General features: G+C 47.3%; 1 protein-coding gene and 1 long non-coding RNA gene across 4 annotated transcripts in view; one reads left to right on the top strand and one right to left on the bottom strand.

The window, feature by feature from the left end:
• Window positions 1-309: 309 nt before the first annotated feature.
• LOC143442694 (uncharacterized) overlaps window positions 310-24,844 on the bottom strand; it is a 39,498-nt gene continuing 14,963 nt past the window's right edge. For 2 of the 3 annotated variants that reach the window (XR_013111090.1, XR_013111088.1), the window contains 2 exons: window positions 23,462-23,622; window positions 6,472-8,745 (listed from right to left, as the gene is read on the bottom strand). This is a non-coding gene — a long non-coding RNA (uncharacterized LOC143442694). Of the gene's footprint in view, window positions 1,811-6,471; window positions 8,746-23,461; window positions 23,623-24,844 lie in introns of those variants that run through there. The other variant, XR_013111089.1, reaches the window with a different exon arrangement.
• LOC117709841 (transmembrane protein 92-like) lies at window positions 13,299-19,185 on the top strand. The gene is made up of 5 exons (XM_034504235.2): window positions 13,299-13,617; window positions 15,504-15,526; window positions 16,006-16,089; window positions 16,231-16,429; window positions 16,576-19,185. The coding sequence occupies exons 1-5, from the start codon at window positions 13,537-13,539 to the stop codon at window positions 16,675-16,677; spliced, it is 489 nt and encodes a 162-aa protein (XP_034360126.1). The 5' UTR covers window positions 13,299-13,536; the 3' UTR covers window positions 16,678-19,185.

A 24,844-nucleotide genomic window follows, 5' to 3' on the forward strand; every position in this document is an offset into this window, starting at 1 on the left:
AGAGCTGGATACTGTTGTGTAGTTTCAAGTTAGTCAGGAATGTGAGGCAGGAGGATTACAGATCTGAGTCTAGCCTGAGGTACCATGAGTTAAAGCCATGGTAGAAATCTCTTCTCAAGACACGGTTTCTCTGTGTAGCCCTGGCTGTCTCAGACTCCCTCTGTAGACCAGGCTGGCTTCAAACTCACAGAGATCCACCTGCCTCAGCCTCCCAACTGCTGAGATTAAAGGTGTGTACCACCACTGCCTGTTGCGGTAAATCTTTTGCCCACAGGGAGTCCAGAGAATAACGACACAAGTCAATAAGTATCAAATGAATGCTGCATGCCTAGATTGGGCAGATTTACCATTAAACTACACTATTCCCCGGCTATGAGATCCCTTAACAACTTGCGGTTTCCTAGGTCAAGGTCTTCTTCGTCTTCTCTCTCTCTCTCTCTCTCTCTCTCTCTCTCTCTCTCTCTCTCTCTCTCTCTCTCTCTCTCGACCAACTGCCCTCTAGCTTTGGCCAACTGCCCACTCCGCGCCGCGCCGCCTTCTCTCCTCCGGCTCTCCTCGTCTTCCTCTTTTCCTGCCTCTGGCTCCTCCCACTCCTCTTCCACTGCCCAATCACTGGCTGTAGCCTTTATTTAACAAGTTTGATTGGACAGAAGGTTTACAAGATTCACTCCTCCTTCGCAGCCCCTCCCAGGAGTGGAGTTACCATGACAACAAGAGGCTAGGGCTATCCACCACAACTGCCCAGTTGAAGAGTTTATTTTTTAATCTATATTAGTGTTTTGCCTGTGTGTGTATCTGTGTACCAATGTGCATGCAGTGCCCTAGGAGGCTGGAGTGGGCATCAGATCCCCTGGACCTTGGCCTCCAGACACTTTGTGTGTGCAGGGAATTGATCCTGGGTCCTATGAAGAGTGGCCAATGTTCCAAATGCTAAACCATCTCTCCAGCCCAAACTTTCTATTTTCTATGCTTTAGCATTGCTTGAGGCTTTTTTCTCCAGTGAACAAATCTTGCTTTTGGAAATTTGGTGGATGTGTTTACAGAATGCTTTTATAGGCAGATTTAGTTTATGAAGAGCTGGGGATACAGCTCCGTGGTAGAGTGTCTAATGTGTTCAAGGCTAAGGCCTCTAGCACTAGCACGGGGAAAGAAAATCAGTGAAGCTTGATCCATGACGATTGCTATAGTTTCCAGCCCTGTTATGAAGACAGACAAGTAAGACTGACAGGTGGCACACATGGTGTGTATACCATCCTGAGGAATAAGTAAGCAGTGTCTATGGAAAGGCCCGGATGTCTGGGGACATAGGCAAAACATTGGTGCCCATGTTCTCAGCCTCTGAGACTCATGAGCTCTGGGTACAGAGTGGAGGAGAAACTGAGCTGCAGCCTGGTTAGCTGGGGACTGGGTGAGCTGTTTGCCAATGACTGAGAAATCATCCTTTATGAAGAATGTGCACATCAAACTTGTGAATGAATGATGAATGACAGTCAGTGAAGGAAGGAGGAAGTCTGTGTTTGGGGGTGGGGTGGGTGAGATCTGCCTCCAAGTATTTGTGCAGAATCTTGCAGCTTAGTTGGCACTAGGAGCAGCCCTTTGAGCTGACATAGGGATCTCCTTCATAGGAGTTGCCCAAGGATGTTGGGGAGACACAGTGAGGAGAGCTAAGGGAGTGAGCGTGCTCCAGGGACAGAGTGGGGAGGAACTGGTGCAGCTGGGAAAGGGGAGAGAGGACAGCAGCAGGAAGGGCTGAGATCCAGGGCTCTGCTGCTTACTTCCTGCAGCAAACACCACCAGGTCTGTTTTCCCACTGTGCAGGAAAAAGATTAGCAATTAGCCCCTTTCCATGTCTCTGATAGATTATATCTTTCTCTCTCTCCCTCCATCCCTCCCTCTCTATCTTTGACCCCAACCCTCTCTGTTATTCAAGACAAGGTTTCTCTGTATAGCCCTAGCTCTTCTGAAACTCACTTGTAGACCAGGCTATCCTCAAACTCAGAAATCACCTTATTCTGCTTTCTGAGTACTGGGATTAAAGGTGTGTAACCAGACCCAGCTAAGAATATACTTTTGTGATTTTATTTTGAGAATGGCTGTGTGGGAGGATGTGGCAATCACCTTAAGCCTAGCAACTTTTCCTGTGCCCCTCACTTGTGTCAACTGGACACAATCTAGAATTGTCAGAAAGAGTCTCAGTTGAGAGAATGCCTCTGTAACATCTGGCTGTAGGCAAGCCTATAGGACATTTAAAAAAATAAATCGATTGAGGGCCCAGCCTGTGGGGAGCTGACAGAATGTGGCTATCATCCTTGTAGCCATCTTGAACCATATACCCTGACAAGAGACTTGAGCCTACAACAGCTGAGCACACTCTGATAACATCATGCTTTAGATACCCAGGATGTTCCCTTGGGTGTGTGAGACTTAAAGGTGAGTGACTCAAGGGCATGACTTAGAGATCAGATTTAGAGACAAGGCCTAAGGGCACGACTTAAAGGCATGGCTTAGAAGTGAGACATATAAAAGGCGAGAGGCAGGCAAAAGAGAATAACTTGCAGTACAACTTGGAACTAAGAATTAGGTTAGAGAGTACAACTTAGAGTACAACTTGAAACAGAGAGTTAGTTATTAAACATTAGGCAGTACAACTTGGAACTAGGAATTAGGTTAGAGAGTACAACTTGGAGTAGGAATTAGGCATTGAGGAAGAAGACTTAGTAGTTATTAGGCACTTGGCACTTGGAGGAAGAACAGAGAATTAGGCATTAGGCACTTAGCACTTGGCAGAAAGAACTTGGAACTTGGAGGCACTAGGGACTAGGAACTCAAGACTTGGGACTTGGAGAGAAGAAGAAAGACTGAAGAATAAATGGGATTGAATCACACTCTGTCTGGTCTCCATTCTTCCCGTCCGTCCTCACTCTCTCTCTTGCTGAACCCTGACCCGTGGACCTGAGCAGCTTGGGGGCAGTGCAGGCCCTAACAACTTAGCCCCCAAGGCTTTTGGCAGTGCAAGTTCCAACACTGATAGAGCAGTCCGCAACATTTTTGGTGTCCAACATGGGGCAGCTCGGGCCGCAACACCATCCCATTGCCAGTGAGGTTATCCCTGGGCTGGTGGTCCTGAGTTCTATAAGAAATCAATTTGAGCCAGGCAGTGGTGGCACACGCCTTTTAGTCCCAGCACTCGGGAGGCAGAGGCAGGTAGATTTCTAAGTTCGAGGCCAGCCTGGTCTACAGAGTGAGTTCTAGGACAGCCAGGACTACACAGAGAAACCCTGTCTCAACAAAACAAACAAACAAACAAACAAACAAACAACAAACCAAACAAAAACATCAATTTGAGCTTGGCATGGTGGCACATACCTTTAATCTCAGCACCAGGGACAGAGGCAGGCCAGCGATTCTGTGAGTTCAAGGCCAGCCTCAAACCAAGTGCTCTGGGACAGCCAGAGAAACCCAGTCTGAGGGGGAGGGCAGTAGAGAAGTGTTAAGTTTCAAACCTGGGACAAAGGGCTGAGGTGCCTATGTAATGTATTAATGTGGAGCTGGCCTTCAGGCTCTCCCAGCATGCCTTAGTCCCTACTGTTACAGGGTGTGGTTGGTACCCAGCCCTCTGCCCTGAACTCTGCTGTGCAGAGCTGGGCTGCACTTCCTCCAGACGTTCTTCCTTTATAATCCAGCCATTTTAGTTACCAGATTCTTTTGTACCTTTCTCCTCTTGGCTGACTCACCTATTCCTCCTCCTGTCCTGTGTTGGTGCTCTGCTCCCCTGTCTCTGTCACCATCCCCACATGGCTCAGGGTCACTTTGACTCTGGACTTTCCCAGATGTTCCTATCTCTGTCTATGCTTTACTTTTTGTCTATAGTGGACGTCCTCCTCCATCATACAAGAGAAAAAGGGAGGGAGAGAGGGAAGGAGAGAGGGAGGGAAGGAAGGAGGGAGGGAGAGAGAGAGAGAGAGAGAGAGAGAGAGAGAGAGAGAACTTTGAAAAAGCCATAAAGAGTAATCCAGTATGCTGCACCCCCAGCATGGCCTCTGCATCAGCTCCTTCCTCCTGGTTTATACCCTGTCTGTGTTCCTGTTCTGACTTCCTTCAGTGTTGGGGGCTGACTTTTAGCAGAAAGCGGCTATCAGCTTTGCAGCCATATTGAGCCATATACCCTGACATGAGACTTGGATTACAATAGCCTACAACAGCTGAGCACACTCCGATAATCTTGGTTTAGATACCTTGAGATTAAAGGTGCGTGAGATTAAAGGTGTGTGAGATTAAAGGTGTGTGAGATTAAAGGTGTGTAACTTAAGAGTATGATTTAGAAGTGTAGAGAGCAGATTTAGAGACAAGACCTAAGGGCATGATTAAAGGTGTGACCAAAAGGCATGGCTTAGAAGTGAGACATATAAAAGGCAGAGGCAGCCGGTAGAGAAGGAGACACTTAGAGGAAGAGAGACTGAAGAATAAACGGGATTGAAACACACTCTGTCTGGTCTCCATTCTTCGAGTCCGTCCTCACTCTCTCTCTCTTGCTGTACCCTGACCCACGAACCGGAGTGGCAGCTTGGACCGGGATACAGTGGCCGCCAAACGTGGGGCAGCCCGGGCCTCAACATTTTGCTCGGGGCCGAGACATTTTTGGCCACCTGAACGTGGGGCTAGTGCAGCTCCCAACACTTCAGCGATAGACTATAACATGGAGATGTAAATCAAATAAACCCTTTCCTCCCAACTTGCTTTTGGTCATGGTGTTTCATCATAGCAATAGTAACCCTAACTAGGACATCCTTCTAACCTCCTACCTCTTACTGTGAGCACCATCTGCTGCTATGGTCTAGGTGAGTCAACCTCCATACTGTCTGTTCTCCAAGACCTCCAGACCCCCACCTTCATGCCTTGAGAGTCAGCTCGCTTACCTCATTGTAACTACAACTGTCCAACATCTAAAGTCTTCCTGACTCTTCCTCCATCCTGCTCATCTAGGAAGAATCCAGACTCTGGATGAATTGGTCTTTTGCCCAAGAACCAGTACACCTGAGTAAGTAGACTCACTTTCAAATCCAGTCCAGGTGTACCCCGAGGCCCCCACTTCTCCAACACACTCCAGAGTCTCTCAAGGCAACTCATCCAGACCTGCCTTCTCAGGCCTCTTGTACCCCAGTCTCAAATTCATCTTAGCCTGGATGTCATCTTGGTCTGATAGTGCACTTCTTTAGTCCCAAGAGTTAAGAGCCAGGAGCAGGCAGTTCTGAAAGTTTGAGGCCAGCCTGGTCTACACATCAACTTCAAGGCAAGGTAAGGCTATATATAGGAAAACCCATCCAGTCTCAAAACAAAACAAACCAAACAAAGAAAACTATCTCACCAAGGCTATGTAATTTCTGCCCCAACCTGCACAGATATGCTGCCCTGGAACCCAGCTGGCACCTGGGTGCCCCTCCCATTCCCAACTCCCTCCCAGGACTCACTCCTGTGATTTCATTGCCATATGGAGGCTTAGACACTTTATAACTTGCCCTGCCACCAATGTTTCTGAAAACCGCTGTCTTGCTGGCCTACCTCCCCTCTCCATCTTTTCTCCCCTTCAGTTCTCACTAGTACAGGACATCACTTCCATCCTGGTCATGTGACCTCCATTCTGATGAAGCCAATGTCTGTATCCTGATCTCATGTCTCAGTGGCATCTGATCCACATGACCAGTGTTCCTGCTCCAACAACTCCCCTATACATGTCTGAGTCCACTCTGCCTCGCTTTCCTCTACTGCACTGGCTGCATCTTCCACCTCCTCTGTCACTTCTGAGTGACAGTGGACCTGAGGCTCTTTGTCCTAATCTGTGCTCACTCCCACAGTGCTTGTCATACCTCCTGTGACTTTGTCACAGAACTAATTAACTTCCCCAGTGAGAAATCAGTCAGAGTACCTAGAGATAACAAGAGATAATAAAGGAAACTGTTATACCAGGTGACTAGTTCTGGCTACTATACAAGAGGAAACCAGCCCTGAACAGAATTGTTGGGTAATAGCCTCCGGTCATGAGGAACTGAGTCAGGCTATACCTGGTAATAGACCCTAACCATACATAATTCTTGGTCACAACCTGACCAGTCTGGTTCACATGTCGAAACAATATGCTGGGGTATCAGAAAGGACCCACCCTGTTTAAAGTCAAACCATAACTGTAACTTCCTGGTAGCGGCCTCTGTGTAGGTGCATGTCCCCCTCCCCCAGCTCCTCTAGATAGGGTTTCTCTCTTTGTGTAGCCCTGGCTGTCCTGGAAGACCAGGCTAGCCTCAAACTCAAGATACCCACCTGCCTCTGCTCCCTGAGTGTTGGGATTAAGGGTGTAAACCACCACTGCCCGCTTAGCTTTCCCTGCCCCCAACACCCCTTCATGTACTTAAGCTTCATCCCAAAGGAACAGTTGGAGGCCCCTGCCTGCTGAGACTGCAGTCTATCTCTTCTCTGCCTCGGTTTTCTCACTGCACTCGCCACTGGCTCATAGTTTCACTCTGAGACTAAATTTACTAAGTTAGACACACCCATTCTTTGTGCCTTTGGGTTCTAAGGAGCCTGGTTACTATACAGCCCGGCCTCCAGTGCTCCTGTAGACAAATCCACTTCTATGTTCTGAGTGAGGAGATATTTAACATCATTTTATACTGTTCAGTTCCTCCTACATCACAGACTGTTTTGTTTGTTGACTCTGGGATCTTCATCTCTGGCCAAGCCCTCCCTGTTGAACTCTAGACAGACTTCACCACATAGTTCCGCCCCCTGGAGCCAGTGGAGGACCTCAAGGCCAAAAGTGAGCTCTGGCTTCTTCTTGCCCTTCCACTGTGCATCCTTCCTGATGTCACAGGTAAATGGGGCATCAAAAACCTAGCTGTTCAGGTTAAAAACAAACAACAGCAGAGGTGATTTCTGGTTTCTCTTTCCTCCTTCTCTTACCCTTCTTAGTGGTACCCAAAGCAGACCCACATCTAACTCTCCCTATTTCAGGGTCACACTCCATAGCAGGCCACTCCAGGCTATGCTGAGGACTGTCTCTAGGCTGTGTTTGGGACAAGAGCAGACTTCTGCCTCTGCTCTAATCTCCATCCTGCCCCCTGCAGGTCATGCTGTGCACTACACTAAGGGTGGCCTTCCCTTTTTAGAAATTGGAGACTAGATCTCAACACTGGGAGCACACACATACTAGCCTAGAACTCACTGTGTAGCCCAGGATAGCACTGAACTCAGAGAGACCCTCCTGCCTCAGCTTCCTAACTACTGAGACTACAAGTATGGCCCACCAAGCCTGGCTATCCACTCCCCCATCCCCTCACACACACACACTGCTGGGGACTGAGCCTCTGGCCTCCAGTGTGCTAAGCAAACACATCTGAGCAGATTCCTGAGGCTATCCTTCTTTAGCTTAGATTCAGTGGTCAGTCCAGTGGTGTGCCCCACCCCTCCCTTGGGGCACACAGCACACCTCTGCCCTTGGCAAGCAGGATTTATTAGGAGGTCTCTCCCTTCCAGCCTCAGTCTGGCTTCTTTCTCAACTGAAGTGACACTGGTCATAGCTTGCCTCAGGAGATTTGATCTTATGCTGAGACTTGAACTCACTCCCTATTAGCACTGGATCTACCTAGAGGGCTTTTCTCCATCATCCAGGCCCCACTTTCTCCTTCTCTGAGAGACCTCTCTTCATCTGCATAGAAAGGAGCCCTAAAATTGCCTTGCTTTGTGTTGTCATGTGTGGTTTTTTTGTTTTTAATGTTTATTTATTTTATTTTTATGAGTACACTGTTGCTCTCTTCAGACATACTGGAAGAGGGCATCAGATCCCATTACAGATGGTTGTGAGCCACCATGTGGTAACTGGGAATTGAACTCAGGACCTATGGAAGAGCAGTTAGTGCTCTTAACTGCTGAGATATCTTTCTAGCCCCTTGTCATGTGTGTTATGGACTATGTCCACTCTCTGCACCCAAGCTCCCTCAAAGAGGGACCCACCACTGTCACAAGGCAGTCCAGAGTTGTTCTTAGGTATTACCAGTCCATGGTAGGTATCATACCTTGATGATTGACTTCTTGTGGACCATAGCAGCCATGAGCAGCTCAAAAGAAAAGCCAGAAATGTCTTGTGGGGGAAATGTCTCTGGAGATACCTGGTACCATCTATAACTTTGATCCCCAGTCATGAGGAGGGGATGGATGGAAGTAACATGGAAATAAAAAAGAAGGGGCGGGACCCCATCCTTTATTGGAAGCTGATGTTTACTAATCAGAACCTGAAGGGCAGCAGTTTCCCTGTGGCAGGGGAGACTCAGTGCAGAGGTGCAGGGGGCTTGAGGCTTTTAGAGGGCAGAAAAGAAAGCAAACTTTTAGTGTAGAAAAATTCCATCTGCAGATCTGTTTCCTGGAGTAAAAAGGTTGTAAAATGCCAGACAAGGTCTTTCTCAAGGGTTGACTTTCTTCTCAGAACCCCTCAGTGCCTCAGGTCTTATCTCTATGTTGATACTCTTGTCAGGTGGGTGTTCAGTCTTCTTGCTGAGTCCGGAATCCCAAGCTAGCCTGGGGCTCCTTAGTCACTCACCTTTCACTGCATGTGCAAGCACACTTTCTCCTCCTCTTTCTTCTTCCTCCTTCATTTCTTCAGTCAGTTCTCAGTGAGCCCCTCCAAAAATACCAGACACTGTAGGGGAGCAGTGGTGGTTGCAGGGTAGGAGGTACCTCAAGCAGACACCATTCCTGTCCCTGTGAAAGACACACACAACCCAACAAGGGAGTCTGCTTCTAGTGCATGCTGAGCTCTAGGACAAAAGGACCAAACAGGTGACTCTAGAGAGCTTGCCTGGAGGGGGTGTGGCTTGAGACTGCTTAGATAAGGAGGCCAGGCCTGTTCTCTTTGAGGAAGTAACACTGAACTAATTATAGAAGAGGAGAAGCAGAGTGTGTCATGCAAAGAACCAGGGTCAAAGTTGGTTTGCAAAGACCTGGAGGAGACTGGCCTCAGAACTCCAGAATCCTTATCAAAGGGCTTGCTTTCTCAGTTCTGAGCAGCAGAGGTGTGGCATGAAGGTATTGCCCTGGTTGCTCCTTTCAGAGACTCTGGGAGTGGTGGCCAGCCAATCCTTCCTGTCCCTGAGCTGGGAACTGTCCTCAAACCTCTACCTTTGACCTTGCAAAATCTGTCTGATAAGGACATTCTACAAGCACTGAGTTCTCAACCCCAACCAGATCCTCCTGTTAATTACTTAATACAAGGACCCTGTTGTGTGGCAGTTTCCTTTAAGTTAGGCCTCTGCTTGGAAGCTTTTTAAGATAGAGAAATTTCTATGCAGGGAAGCAAACAACTGAAAGGCTTCAGAAAGTCCTAGGAAAGTGACAAGATTCACTGGACTCTTCCTCCTTAAGCATGGGTAAGCAGGAAGGACAACTGAAAGTTGCTTTCAGACCAGCAAAGCTACCTGAAGAGAGAGGCTCAGTCCAGCAGCTGAGCACCCTGACAGAGACACTCTCTAACCTGCTGAGCTGCACACATCATGTGCACTGGGCTACAGGTTTCCAGCCTTTGTGAGCCATTACAATGTTGGGGTGGACTTCAGGTAATGCAGCTGTCTTTGAGCCATTTCTGCTCATCCCTCATCCCGACTTCTGTCAGTAACCACCATAAAACTAATTGGCTTGCCAAGCTGGTCTTTGGTGGTGTCCTTACTTCAATTCTCTATCTGAGAAAAGTAGATGTTTGCTTATGGATCCCCAAGAACAGTGTCATATAACAGATGACTTATAACAAGTGAGATCTCATCCTAAGTCTCTAATGAGATATTTAGAGAGCTAAAAATGTGACAAAATGGGGCTGGAGGGATGGCTCAGAAGTTAAGAGCACTGACTGCTCTTCCAGAAGTCCTGAGTCCAGTTCCCAGCAACCACATTGTGGCTCACAGCCATCTGTAATGGGATCCAATGCTCTATTCTGATACATCTGAAGACAGTGACAATCTACTCCTATACATAAAATAAATAAATAATTTGAAGAAGAAGGAGGAGGAGGAGAGGAGGAAGAGGAAGGGGACCAGGAGGAGGAGGAGCAGGAGGAAAAGCATAAACCACTGGATATTCCCGACAAGAGAAAAAAGGACTTTATCTAGCTGGAGAGATGGCTCAGTGGTTAAGAGCACCTGTTGCTCTTTCCCCTGTCTTCAGTTTGATTCTTTGCACCAGTAGCAAGGTATATGATGCCTAGATGTGTATGTGGTCAAAACATAGAATTCACTTAAAATAAATAAGTAAACCTTTTAAGGACGGAAAAGAACACCCAAAACAGCACATCTCAAAATATATTCCAACACCACCTCATGCCATCCCCATGGCTATTCTTGGTTGTCAACTCAACTACATCTGGGATTGATTACAATCCAACTGGCTGGGTACACCTGTGAGAAATTTTTTCTTAAATCAATTGAAGTAGTAAGACCCACCCTTAATGTAGATATTTTGAGGCAGTAAGATACACCTTTAATCTGGGCAAATTCATTCCTTATTGGCATTAGAGTTTTACTTCTTTGGGATTCTGGTGCATACTGAAGACCAATGGAGACATCCAGCCTTGTGAACTGACTGACTACTAGATTCTCAGACTCCCCATTGGTAGACAGCCATTGTTAGCTTAGCTGAACTCAGGCCTGTAAGCCATTCCAATACATCCCTTTTCTATATATATAGAATCATTATATCAATTCTGTTCCTCTAGAGAACTCTGACTCCTACAAAGAGCTAGTGGAAACATTCCCCATTCACGTAAGTCTGGAAAGGGACAATGCAATCAGTTTACCCTGAAAATCAATAACTCACCTGAGCTGAAGACCTGAGGACTTGGACACAGAAGGAAGTCACTTTATTTTTTTTGTAATACAGTGCTTTCCTGTGTTAGAGGACCATAAAATCCTTTCCCTCATCCCTAGGGAATGCTGTCATCTCCTCATTCCACAGAGACATGGGTGGACTGTGGCCTTGCCTCATTCTCAGTGGCCACTGGGAGAGCTGGGCTTCAGACTCCTCCAAGAGACAGAGGAGACATTATTAAGAGGTGCAGGAGTGTGTGCTACTGGGCAGAGTGTGTACCAGAGAGAGCTTTGAGGAAGTGTGACAGCTTTGAATCAGAGAGAGAGAGAGAGAGAGAGAGAGAGAGAGAGAGAGTAGCCCTGGCTGTCAAGGAACTTCTTCTATATGCTGAACCATCCTGTCATCATGTATTTTCATTGCTGCAGTGGTTACATAACTTTCCAGATGTGATCATTTAGTTCCAGCAGTTAGGAAGGTGAGGCAGGTGGATCTCTGTGAGTTCAAGGCCAATTTGGGCTACATGGACAACATAGTAGGTCCCAGGCCACCCAGGATTTCATAGTAAGACCCTTCCTCAAACAAAGGAACAAAAGACACAACTCACACAAGTACAAAACAAAAGGATGTGTGGAGGGAGAGATCTATATGACATAAAATAAAGTTATAGTTTGTAGCAATGTAGTTTCCTGATGTTGGTATTTTACACAACATGTAACCCTCAGTCACCACAAAAGAATGTAACCTGTAGGAGAAGCTGGGCAAACTGAGCTTGGCACTCTGTGTGTATAGGTATGTATTTTGTATGTATATATGTTGTATGTATTTATGTGTTGTGTGTGTTGTATATGTTTATGTTGTATGTGTGGGTGTAGTGTATATAATTTTTTGTTAGATTTGCCAACTTGATATAGCCTAGAATCACAGGGAGGAGCCTCAGAGAGGATTGTTTACATCAGACTAGCCTGTGGGTGGGACTATGGGAGCTGTCTTAAATTAACTTGAGGATGCAGGCCACCTTAAATGGGAGTGGCACCATCAGGTAGCAGCCCTGATTTTTAAAAAAAGGTGAAAGAAGACAAGCTTTGCCTTATACTTCTTGCCCTTCACTCTCTCTGGGCAGTTCATCTACCTAGTTGCTGCCTCTGTACTGGTTCCTGCAGTGATATTCAGAAGAATATCACTGGCTTCACAGGTTGACTGAAGACCAGCAGCTGTCCAGGATTGCTCTGGAAACCAGATGAGGATGCTCAGGCACCAGCCCCATGGACTGAGCAAGTAAATGTGTGAATGGTCCATACCTGCAATCCTTTCTCTGCTCTTGGCTGTGAAGGGGAGCAGCTGCTTCAAGTTCCTGCTACTGTAGCCTCCCTACAGGATGGACCCTAAGCTTGAGCTGTGAGCAGGATAAACTCCTTTGTCCTCCAAGATGCCTTTTGTCAGGGTAATTATCACAGCAGTGAAGCTGGGACAGTGCACATGTGTGTTGTGCATGTGTATGCCCACTCAAGGTTACATGTGGAGGTCAGAGGGCTGTGCAGATGCCCTCTTCTCTTCCATCTAGCTACATTTATTTACTTACTTATTTTTGAGACAAGGCCTCTTATTGAACCCAGAGTTGACTATTTCAGATAAGCTGGCTGAACAGGGAGAATCTGGGATCCACCTGGGTTAATAAATTTGTGTGACCATGATCAGTTTGTTACTTGGGTGCTGGGAATCCAAAGTACCCCCCCCCCACACACACACACACAGTTGTGCAGGAAACACTTTTCCCCAAAGCAAGCTCTGCTGGGTCATGATTACTCAAGGTCCAGATGCTTGACCTTGAATTCTCAATCCTGCCCTCTCAGATGGAATAGTGGGAATAAAGCCAAGTGAAAGGTGTGTCCTGTCACCTGCTGGCTTGTTATCCTATCTTATGACTTGCTTCACTATACTGACTTTAAACATTAGTAGTTTTTAAAATGCTTTGTTACCATTAAAATAATTACTATTTCTGTGTTTGGATATTTTGACTACACATACCCCTGTGCACCAAGTGCCTGACGTCCAGGGAGGCCAGGAGATCATCCAGTTAGCTCTTAACTTCTAAGTCACCTCCCCAACTATGGTGCCTGCAGACCCCCACAGGATTTCTGTGTAGTCATGGCTGTCCTGGAACTCCCTCTGTAGACCAGGCAGCTTCAGAGATCCACTTGCCTCTGTCTCCTGAGTGCTGGGATTTAGAGGGTTGTGCTTCCTCACCTGGCTTTTTTTTTTTTTTTTTTTTAATTATTATTAATTTAATCCTGGCTAGCCAAAATGTCACTAATTATATCATACTAATTTGAACTCACAGAGGTCTGCCTTCTCCTTGACGGGATTAAAGGTTGTGTCACCACGCCCTCCTCTAACCACTATTTAAACTCAGCCCAGCAGAGGGACTTCCAGAGTGCTCCAATGTGTCCAACTTACAGAGTTGGTAAACCAATTGTCTTCTAACCTCTGGATTCCCAATTCCTCAAGCTCAAGCAAGGCCAGCTCCTCCCCACTTCTCTTCCCAGAACTCCAGCTTGGCTCAAAGCCCTGGTCCTGCCCAACTCCTGTGTCTTAACTCCGCCCCTATCCTGAGGCTGGGCCCTATAGGTGGAGAGAAGTTGGAAAGGTTTTGCCTTGTCACTCTGTCCTTACACACAGAAGCTCAGTGGCTCCCTTGCCAGGATGCAGGACACCTGGATCCTGGGTGCACTCACCTTGATCTTTGGTCTGCTTTCCAGTCTCCAAGGAGTAAGCACCAATGAGGTAAGTAAGACTTCTGTTTATTTTGGAGGACCCTATGGGGCAGAGGCTTGTCTAGGAACCCAGTGCCCACCTTAACTTGTCAGGAATTCCCTTAACCACAGCCAATTGGTAACTTCCTTTCTGTTCTGTTTGGGGATAGTGGAAGAAGGGACCTCAGAGTGAGGCCCTGGGGAAACCTGGGCCCAGGTCTTGGCAGAGTTGTGTTGTTAACTGGGAACTGGCCCCAACCACAGCCCTGAATAGGAACTTTGACCCCTGCTTTAATCTTGGCATGTCTTATTAAGCTCTGAGTCAGGCTGAGGAACCTGAGGTCTTGCTTGTGTGGGTTAAGGTCTCTCCTTCCCTCTTCCTCCATGGCTGGTGACCTTGGGGTGTAGTTTATTGACCCTCTCTGGGACTTATCTCTTTGTGTACCAGGGAAGTGGAGGCTTTCACTCCTCTGATTAGTTCCAATTTGATCTGGGATAGACCTGGCTGCCTGGGCTGGGTGGCCTCATGTTGTGATCCCTGGGAGGCAGGATTGGACCTCTTGTTCATATTCAAACTCTAAGTGTGTTGGGTTGGCAGGTTTTCCTGAGGTGGTCAGAACAAGCCTTTTAAACACAATATATTTTTGTTTGTTTTGTTTTTCTGAGACAGGGTTTCTCCAGCCCTGGCTATCCTAGAGTTCTATAGTCCAGGCTGGCCTCAACTCAGCAGTTAAATTAACAATCTTGGGGACTCGAGAGATAGCTAAGTGGTTATGTACCTATGCATCTGAGCTACTGTGAGCATAGAGAAGGAATGATCCCAGCTGTGACTGTCACTTGTCCTTTCTCTTTTCTTTAGCAAAAGAAATGCCATTGTAAGGTTCTTTAGCAAAGCCAAAACCTATACCTTATTTGTTGAGACAGTGTCTACTTATGGAACCCTAGAAATTATGGAGTCCTGAGATTAAAGGCATGCACCATCACCCCTGGCATTGGTTGTAATTTTAAGTGAAGTAGCCAGAGAGGGCAATGTCTTGATGCCTGGGGGAAGAGAGTCCTAATTAAGAGCTTAGACAGTACTGTTATCAATAGCATGGAATGCTGTATGCAGACCTTGGGTGCCTCCAAACACTGAAGGCTACCAGGCAGGGCATTTCCATCATTGACCTGAGAGTGAATAGGACCTGAGTCTGTTTAGTGAACTCCCAGAGTTGTCTCTACCTATGACACTGGGTCATGGCTGTAGGGAAAGTGGGTGCTTAGGTTGCTTTCTGGGGGACTCTGAAGCTAAGGATCCACTAAAGGTGCCTTCCTAGGCCATTCTGAAATTATGTGTGTGTGTGTGTGTGTGTGTGTGTGTGTGTGTGTGTGTGTGTGTGTGCGCGCGCGCCAGATATAGAGGTCTACATATTTAATCCAGTGGTCTGGAGACAGAGACAGGTAAAACTCTGAATTCTAGACTATCCAGGGCAATACAGTGAGAACCTTACCTGTCTCAGTTTAAAAAAAAAAAAAAAGAAAGAAAGAAAAGAAAAAAGGTGAAGGAAATTCCTTGGCAATCTGTCCTTTAATCCCAGCAGTTGGGGAGGAAGGGGTAGGCTCCAGTAGGCTCCAGTTGTTGAACCTAGGCATGGATGGTAGTTGGAAGGAGGTAGAATCTGAGCCCCACTGGACAATGACTGAGCAGAGACTAGCCTCCAGTTCTTTTTGAGACAGAGTTTCTTGTTCCCAATCTGGCCTCAAACTGGCTATACAGCCTTGAAGAGTTCTGCCTTCTCTGGAGTTCTGTCCTGATGGACATGCACCACTGGTTTACACACCCCTACCTGATTTGTTGCCATGCTGGACAAGCATTCTAACCTCTGAGACCCAACTCCCAGGCTTGGAGCTCTAACTTTTGTCTTTTTCCTTCCACAGACTCTAAACACATGTGACATCTTGTAAGTATGAGACTTTGTCAATAATTATCAGTAAAGGCAGGGAATGGGTGTGTGTGTTCAGATTTTGCCATGGATAAGGGTACAGACACCTAATTTATATCACTTTTGCTGAAAACATAGTCCTTCTCAACTTACCCAGCCTCAGAGTCTACAGGATCTGTATGCTCATAATCCCCAACCTTTCACTGCTTGGGTAGGAAGGAGAGTCAAATGAGCGATGTCCCACTCCTGCCTCCCATGTAAGATCAGCATTATGACCATTCTGCTTGAGGAACAATGGCATACTGCCCTGATGAACTGTGAACTCAGGTCTCAAGTCCAGACCCCAATTCCTCCCAGTAAACCCAGGATGGATCTAAACCTCACACCCACTAAGGGTGGTTGGCAACCTGAGGATCTAAGTGTCTAGGAGAGCAGGGACCCTTTGTTTGGACACTCTAATGCCATCAGTTTCTCCCTATGCCTATGTGTATTTCTAGAAACTGTCCCAAAGGAGTCCTATGCTGTGACAATGAATGCTGTCTGGAAAAAAAGGTCTGGAATCCTGAAAATGAACCCTTCAGGTAAGCCCAAGGTCACTATTTTTGGACATCCTTCACTGAGGTCTGGGTTCACCTGAAACAGGGTGGGGGTGGGTGATGGAGGAGGTATGACAAGAGAGCATGACCTGGGCACTTATCACAAACCATCCCCCTTCTCCGTAGGATCATGTTAATCATCCTATTGATCATGCTCCCTCTCTTGTGCATCTGTGGCCTAGTGAGGCGCTTCTGTCCCAACTGCAGAAAACTACAGCATGATGTCAGGACATCAGATCATCAGGCACCTCCAGACCCACCCTCCATTGCTCCTCTAGAGAGCATTTGGGTCACATCCTTGGATCCCCCACCACCCTACAGTCAGGTGCCTCTTTCTGTCCTAATACCTAATGTGTTTCAAAGCTGGCTGTCCAACCTGTTTAAATAATGGATTGGGGAGGGCTCTGACAACCATATTTGTCATTGTTTACCCAGACCCTAAATAACACAAGTACCCCTTTTCTCCTGCAGGTTGTACTGAAGTCAACTCCCATAGAACCACCGCCTCCCTACAGCCTCAGCCCTGAGGGCCCTGCTGTCCAGATGAGAGGAGCTGGCTATGATACGCTTTGAGCTACCTCACACACAAACCTCTTGGATCAATACAGGACCCAGGAATGACTGCCTATCCCATCATGTCTCTTGTCCTTTGATTTAATTTATTGTTTTTATATACTGCTGCCCTCTCCCCTTTTGTCATGAGAGCTGAGTTGTTGGATCCATGGTCTCTGACCCACACTAAAGCCCATTGGAATTTTTATAAGATTTGGGGATGCCTTAGTGAATGTAGAGAGATCATTGCTAGTGGACTGCCAATCTTGCCTGGACAGCTCCCTCTGCCATCCTACAGAAGCACTTCTGTTTCTGGAAGAGATTGAAGACTGACCTGCACAGACTCTGAGTCATCTTCCATCCATACCTGGGCAGAGAGGACCTGGCTGGACCTCTATAGCAATGCAAACAACACAGGCACTGAGTTTCAATGGCTGGCTGCTAAGTGGTGATGGAGACAAGTTCAGAGGCTCAGGAAACACTTGCAGCTTCTTCCAGTGGTGACTGACTGCACTGCCCACCTGTTGGGAGCACTGAGCATCCCAGATGGGAATGAATGCTTAGACCTTCAGCTTCCTTGGATCTTGGGCCCACCAAAGACATGAACTGGAAAGCCCCTGGGATCCTGTTCTAGTCCTGGGACCTGCTTTCCTGGGACACCAAACTTTGATGAAGCATGGGACTCCTATTAGAGATCCAAGCCAGAAAACAGCCTTCTAGGAGAAGGTAGGGTGGGGAGAAAACCTGGAGAAGCAGCCATGGATTAGACTTGTGTGGAGTCAGGCCAGGGAACATTTCCTTCCTCATTCCTTTCCAGGAATTCCCTGCAGGGGGAGGGGAGGCAGACCCAGCCTTGCTCCTCCTTCTAAGCCTGGGATCCAGGCTCTACAGCCCATCCCTGACCATTAACTCCTGAATGAAGAAGGTTTTGTCCTGTGACTGGGCGACTGAGTACAGCTTGGAGCCTGGACTGTGCAGGAGACAGGACATTGAAGACAGTTCCTGGTGCCAATGCCTTGGCACCTTATCCTTGTCTTTACTGTGTGTGCTGCAGAGGGCTGAAGGCCAACATTTCCCTTCAGACAGACAACACTACCAAAACTCAGTGCTTAGGTGTGCAGGCAGGGCAGGTGTGGCTATCTTGGACTCCCTCTGTAGACCAGGCTGGCTTCAAACTGGGGATCCTCAAGAATCCCCAGAATTCCTGGGCTACCACAGAGGATGGCAAGACAGAGATTCCACCTAGATTTGGGCTCTGAGAGCTGGGCTTTTCCCTGTAGGAGGAAGTCACCTCAGCCTGCTTGTCACCTACCAGACATTGAAGATGGTATAGGGCTTTTACTCCAGTGTCATGTCCTACAGAGAGTGGATTTTCTGACAGTCAGTGGATGAAATATTTTATTATATTTAAAATGTGCATCAGTGTTCTGTGAGGGGTCAGATCCTTGAACTGGTGTATGAGTAGCCACGTGGGAGTTGGGAATTGAACCCAGGTCCTGAAGAGCTACCTGTGTTCTCAATCACTGAGCCATCTCTCCAGTCTCCTGAGTGATTTTATTCCCACTCAGTGTAGTCATTACAGTGGGTGAGAGTCACAGATTTCAGAGGTGACCTTGCACTGCTCATTCCACCAATGTTGTTAAATTTGCTACTCTAGTCTTCCTGTCCTGAGTATCCAGGATAAGATCAGGTACAGTGCCACTTTTGAAGATAAGCCTGCAGAGAGGCCCACACACCAAAGCTCACAAAGATGCAGATGGGCATCTTCTGATGCAATGAACCGTGGGGTGTGAAACACTGGTCCACTGCCCTCTGGGAGCTTGTTCTGTCAGACAGGCACCCACACTGTATACCCATTCCCTAAGAATGAAGGATCTGTCATGACAACCTATGTTGTGTCTCTCTTATAGGGGGAAAAGAAAAGTTTTGTAAAATAAACTTCATAGTTACATTTTTATAAATGTGTGTCTGTGTTTCTCTGCATGCCCATTCTGATCTAGAAGAGCCAGGTGCTGTGGTGTAGTTCAAGTTAGTCAGGAATGTGAGGCAGGAGGATGACAGATCTGAGTCACAATGAGTTAAAGCCATGGTGGGGATGGAGAATGTAGCTCAGTGGTAGAGAATTTGCCCAGGATGTGAAAGACCCGGAGTTAAGTCCCCAGTGGCTGCCCCAAAAATTCTAGGAGGGGGTGAGATCTATTGGGAGCAGCAAGCAGGTGGTTTACTGAGAGGATTTTAAAAAAAATCTTTTCAAAACAGGGTTTCTCTTTGTGGCCCTGGCAGTCCTGGACTCCCTCTGTAGACCAGGCTGACTTCAAACTCAGAGATCCACCTGCCTCAGCCTCCAAACTGCTGAGATTAAATCTGTGCACATCCACTGCACGGCTTAAATATAAGTTATATTTAATCTACATTAATGCTTTGCCTGCATGTGTATCTGTATATCAATGTGCATTTCATACCCTAGGAGGCTGGAGTGACATCAGGTTTCTTAGAACTTGGGCTCCAACAGTTAAGAGACACACTGGGTGCTGGGAGTTGATCCTGGATCCTGTGAAGAGTGGCCGGTGTTCAAATGCTAAACCGTCTCTCCAGCCCAAACTTTATATTTTCTATGCTTTAGCATTGCTTGAGGTATTTTTCCCCAATGAATAAGCCTTGCTTTTGTAGGTTTGATGGCTTTGCTTATAGTATTTGTTTATAGGCAGATGTAGTTTATGAAGGGCTGGAGATACAACTCAGTTGTCCTGTCTAACATGTTCAAGGCTCTGGCTTCAAACATTAGCAATAGAAAAAAATACCAAGTGAAATTTGAACAAGGACAACTGGTAGAGTTTCCAGCCCTGTTATGAAGACAGATAAGTAAGAAGGCTGGGTGGCATACATGGCATCTATACCATGCTGAGGAATAAGTAAGCAGTGTCTATGGAAAGGCCCGGATGTCTGGGGACATAAGCAAAACATTGGTGCCCATGTTCTCAGCCTCTGAGACTCATGAGCTCTGGGTACAGAGTGGAGGAGAAACTGAGCTGCAGCCTGGTTAGCTGGGGGCTGGGTGAGCTGTTTGCAAATGACTGAGAAATCATCCTTTATGGAGACTGAGTAGATCAAACTTGTGAATGAATGATGAATGACAGTCAGTGAAGGAAGGAGGAAGTCTGTGTTTGGGGGTGGGATGGGTGAGATCTGCCTCCAAGTGTTTGTGCAGAATCTTGCAGCTTAGTTGGCACTAGGAGCAGCCCTTTGAGCTGACATAGGGATCTCCTTCATAGGAGTTGCCCAAGGATGTTGGGGAGACACAGTGAGGAGAGCTAAGGGAGCCAGCGTGCTCCAGGGACAGAGGGAGGAGGAACTGCACCAACCTCTCTGAAAACCTCTGTCCCCTGTCCTGCTGGCCTACCTCCCCTCTCCATCTTTTCTCCCCTTCTGTTCCCACTATTCCAGGACATCACTTCCATCCTGGTCATGTGACCTCCATTCTGATGAAGCCAATGTCTGTATCCTGATCTCATGTCTCAGTGGCATCTGATCCACATGACCAGTGTTCCTGCTCCAACAACTTCCCTATACATGTCTGAGTCCACTCTGCCTCGCTTTCCTCTACTGCACTGGCTGCATCTTCCACCTCCTCTGTCACTTCTGAGTGACAGTGGACCTGAGGCTCTTTGTCCTAATCTGTGCTCACTCCCACAGTGCTTGTCATACCTCCTGTGACTTTGTCACAGAACTAATTAACTTCCCCAGTGAGAAATCAGTCAGAGTACCTAGAGATAAAAAATAATAATAAAGGAAACTGTTATACCAGGTGACTAGTTCTGGCTACTATACAAGAGGAAACTAGCCCTGAACAGAAATTGTTGGGTAATAGCCTCCGGTCATGAGGAATTGAGTCAGGCTATACCTGGTAATAGACCCTAACCCATACATAATTCTAGGTCACAACCTGACCAGTCTGGTTCACATGTCGAAACAATATGCTGGGGTATCAGAAAGGACCCACCCTGTTTAAAGTCAAACCATAACTGTAACTTCCTGGTAGCGGCCTCTGTGTAGGTGCATGTCCCCCTCCCCCAGCTCCTCTAGATAGGGTTTCTCTTTTTGTGTAGCCCTGGCTGTCCTGGAAGACCAGGCTAGCCTCAAACTCAAGATACCCACCTGCCTCTGCTCCCTGAGTGTTGGGATTAAGGGTGTAAACCACCACTGCCCCGCTTTCGCTTTCCCTGCCCCCAACACCCCTTCATGTACTTAAGCTTCATCCCAAGGAACGGTTGGAGGCCCCTGCCTGTTGACATGCAGTCTATCTCTTCTCTGCCTCGGTTTTCTCACTGCACTCACCACTGGCTCATAGTTTCACTCTGAGACTAAATTTACTAAGTTAGACACACCCATTCTTTGTGCCTTTGGGTTCTAAGGAGCCTGGTTACTATACAGCCCGGCCTCCAGTGCTCCTGTAGACAAATCCACTTCTATGTTCTGAGTGAGGAGATATTTAACATCATTGTATACTGTTCAGTTCCTCCTACATCACAGACTGTTTTGTTTGTTGACTCTGGGATCTTCATCTCTGGCCAAGCCTTCCCTGTTGAACTCTATGTGCCCTTCCCCCAGCCTTGAGCAGGCCAGTGAGACCTTGCTTACCACAACAGACCAAGTGATAGGCTCTAGGTGGAGTTACCCATCTTGGCTGCCTGGAACTTAGAAGAAGAACTGCCTCTGGGCTTGCCTTGAGATATCTCTGGCCCAGACCAAGAACAGATTATGGATTATCCCACCCATCTCCAGCTGAAACATGGAGGGGTTCAGGGTTGGGCCTTCACCTTTAAATTGAGAGCTGAAGATTAAAGCTTTGAGCCTGGATCAGAGAACTTTGTCTTGGTTTCATCTCTTCCTGCACTCTCTGTCCACTTTCATTCCCAGCCCCCCTTTCAGGTGAACCCAGTTGATTCTTGGCTTCAGGCAGCTACACACTAGACAGACTTCACCACACAGCTCCGCCCCCTGGAGCCAGTGGAGGACCTCAAGGCCAAAAGTGAGCTCTGGCTTCTTCTTGCCCTTCCACTGTGCATCCTTCCTGATGTCACAGGTAAATGGGGCATCAAAAACCTAGCTGTTCAGGTTAAAAACAAACAACAGCAGAGGTGATTTCTGGTTTCTCTTTCCTCCTTCTCTTACCCTTCTTAGTGGTACCCAAAGCAGACCCACATCTAACTCTCCCTATTTCAGGGTCACACTCCATAGCAGGCCACTCCAGGCTATGCTGAGGACTGTCTCTAGGCTGTGTTTGGGACAAGAGCAGACTTCTGCCTCTGCTCTAATCTCCATCCTGCCCCCTGCAGGTCATGCTGTGCACTACACTAAGGGTGGCCTTCCCTTTTTAGAAATTGGAGACTAGATCTCAACACTGGGAGCACACACATACTAGCCTAGAACTCACTGTGTAGCCCAGGATAGCACTGAACTCAGAGAGACCCTCCTGCCTCAGCTTCCTAACTACTGAGATTACAAGTATGGCCCACCAAGCCTGGCTATCCACTCCCCCATCCCCTCACACACACACACTGCTGGGGACTGAGCCTCTGGCCTCCAGTGTGCTAAGCAAACACATCTGAGCAGATTCCTGAGGCTATCCTTCTTTAGCTTAGATTCAGTGGTCAGTCCAGTGGTGTGCCCTACCCCTCCCTTGGGGCACACAGCACACCTCTGCCCTTGGCAAGCAGGATTTATTAGGAGGTCTCTCCCTTCCAGCCTCAGTCTGGCTTCTTTCTCAACTGAAGTGACACTGGTCATAGCTTGCCTCAGGAGATTTGATCTTATGCTGAGACTTGAACTCACTCCCTATTAGCACTGGATCTACCTAGAGGGCTTTTCTCCATCATCCAGGCCCCACTTTCTCCTTCTCTGAGAGACCTCTCTTCATCTGCAGAGAAAGGAGCCCTAAAATTGCCTTGCTTTGTGTTGTCATGTGTGGTTTTTTTGTTTTTAATGTTTATTTATTTTATTTTTATGAGTACACTGTTGCTCTCTTCAGACATACTGGAAGAGGGCATCAGATCCCATTACAGATGGTTGTTAGCCACCATGTGGTAACTGGGAATTGAACTCAGGACCTATGGAAGAGCAGTTAGTGCTCTTAACTGCTGAGATATCTTTCTAGCCCCTTGTCATGTGTGTTATGGACTATGTCCACTCTCTGCACCCAAGCTCCCTCAAAGAGGGACCCACCACTGTCACAAGGCAGTCCAGAGTTGTTCTTAGGTATTACCAGTCCATGGTAGGTATTGTACCTTGATGATTGACTTCTTGTGGACCATAGCAGCCATGAGCAGCTCAAAAGAAAAGCCAGAAATGTCTTGTGGGGGAAATGTCTCTGGAGATACCTGGTACCATCTATAACTTTGATCCCCAGTCATGAGGAGGGGATGGATGGAAGTAACGTGGAAATAAAAAAAGGTGGGCGGGACCCCATCCTTTATTGGAACCTGATGTTTACTAATCAGAACCTGAAGGGCAGCAGTTTCCCTGTGGCAGGGGAGACTCAGTGCAGAGGTGCAGGGGGCTTGAGGCTTTTAGAGGGCAGAAAAGAAAGCAAACTTTTAGTGTAGAAAAATTCCATCTGCAGATCTGTTTCCTGGAGTAAAAAGGTTGTAAAATGCCAGACAAGGTCTTTCTCAAGGGTTGACTTTCTTCTCAGAACCCCTCAGTGCCTCAGGTCTTATCTCTATGTTGATACTCTTGTCAGGTGGGTGTTCAGTCTTCTTGATGAGTCCGGAATCCCAAGCTAGCCTGGGGCTCCTTAGTCACTCACCTTTCACTGCATGTGCAAGCACACTTTCTCCTCCTCTTTCTTCTTCCTCCTTCATTTCTTCAGTCAGTTCTCAGTGAGCCCCTCCAAAAATACCAGACACTGTAGGGGAGCAGTGGTGGTTGCAGGGTAGGAGGTACCTCAAGCAGACACCATTCCTGTCCCTGTGAAAGACACACACAACCCAACAAGGGAGTCTGCTTCTAGTGCATGCTGAGCTCTAGGACAAAAGGACCAAACAGGTGACTCTAGAGAGCTTGCCTGGAGGGGGTGGGGCTTGAGACTGCTTAGATAAGGAGGCCAGGCCTGTTCTCTTTGAGGAAGTAACACTGAACTAATTATAGAAGAGGAGAAGCAGAGTGTGTCATGCAAAGAACCAGGGTCAAAGTTGGTTTGCAAAGACCTGGAGGAGACTGGCCTCAGAACCCCAGAATCCTTATCAAAGGGCTTGCTTTCTCAGTTCTGAGCAGCAGAGGTGTGGCATGAAGGTATTGCCCTGGTTGCTCCTTTCAGAGACTCTGGGAGTGGTGGCCAGCCAATCCTTCCTGTCCCTGAGCTGGGAACTGTCCTCAAACCTCTACCTTTGACCTTGCAAAATCTGTCTGATAAGGACATTCTACAAGCACTGAGTTCTCAACCCCAACCAGATCCTCCTGTTAATTACTTAATACAAGGACCCTGTTGTGTGGCAGTTTCCTTTAAGTTAGGCCTCTGCTTGGAAGCTTTTTAAGATAGAGAAATTTCTATGCAGGGAAGCAAACAACTGAAAGGCTTCAGAAAGTCCTGGAAAGTGACAAGATTCACTGGACTCTTCCTCCTTAAGCATGGGTAAGCAGGAAGGACAACTGAAAGTTGCTTTCAGACCAGCAAAGCTACCTGAAGAGAGAGGCTCAGTCCAGCAGCTGAGCACCCTGACAGAGACACTCTCTAACCTGCTGAGCTGCACACATCATGTGCACTGGGCTACAGGTTTCCAGCCTTTGTGAGCCATTACAATGTTGGGGTGGACTTCAGGTAATGCAGCTGTCTTTGAGCCATTTCTGCTCATCCCTCATCCCGACTTCTGTCAGTAACCACCATAAAACTAATTGGCTTGCCAAGCTGGTCTTTGGTGGTGTCCTTACTTCAATTCTCTATCTGAGAAAAGTAGATGTTTGCTTATGGATCCCCAAGAACAGTGTCATATAACAGATGACTTATAACAAGTGAGATCTCATCCTAAGTCTCTAATGAGATATTTAGAGAGCTAAAAATGTGACAAAATGGGGCTGGAGGGATGGCTCAGAAGTTAAGAGCACTGACTGCTCTTCCAGAAGTCCTGAGTCCAGTTCCCAGCAACCACATTGTGGCTCACAGCCATCTGTAATGGGATCCAATGCTCTATTC

The sequence above is a fragment of the Arvicanthis niloticus genome, chromosome 6 (genome assembly GCF_011762505.2).
Source record: "Arvicanthis niloticus isolate mArvNil1 chromosome 6, mArvNil1.pat.X, whole genome shotgun sequence".
Taxonomy (NCBI): domain Eukaryota; kingdom Metazoa; phylum Chordata; class Mammalia; order Rodentia; family Muridae; genus Arvicanthis; species Arvicanthis niloticus.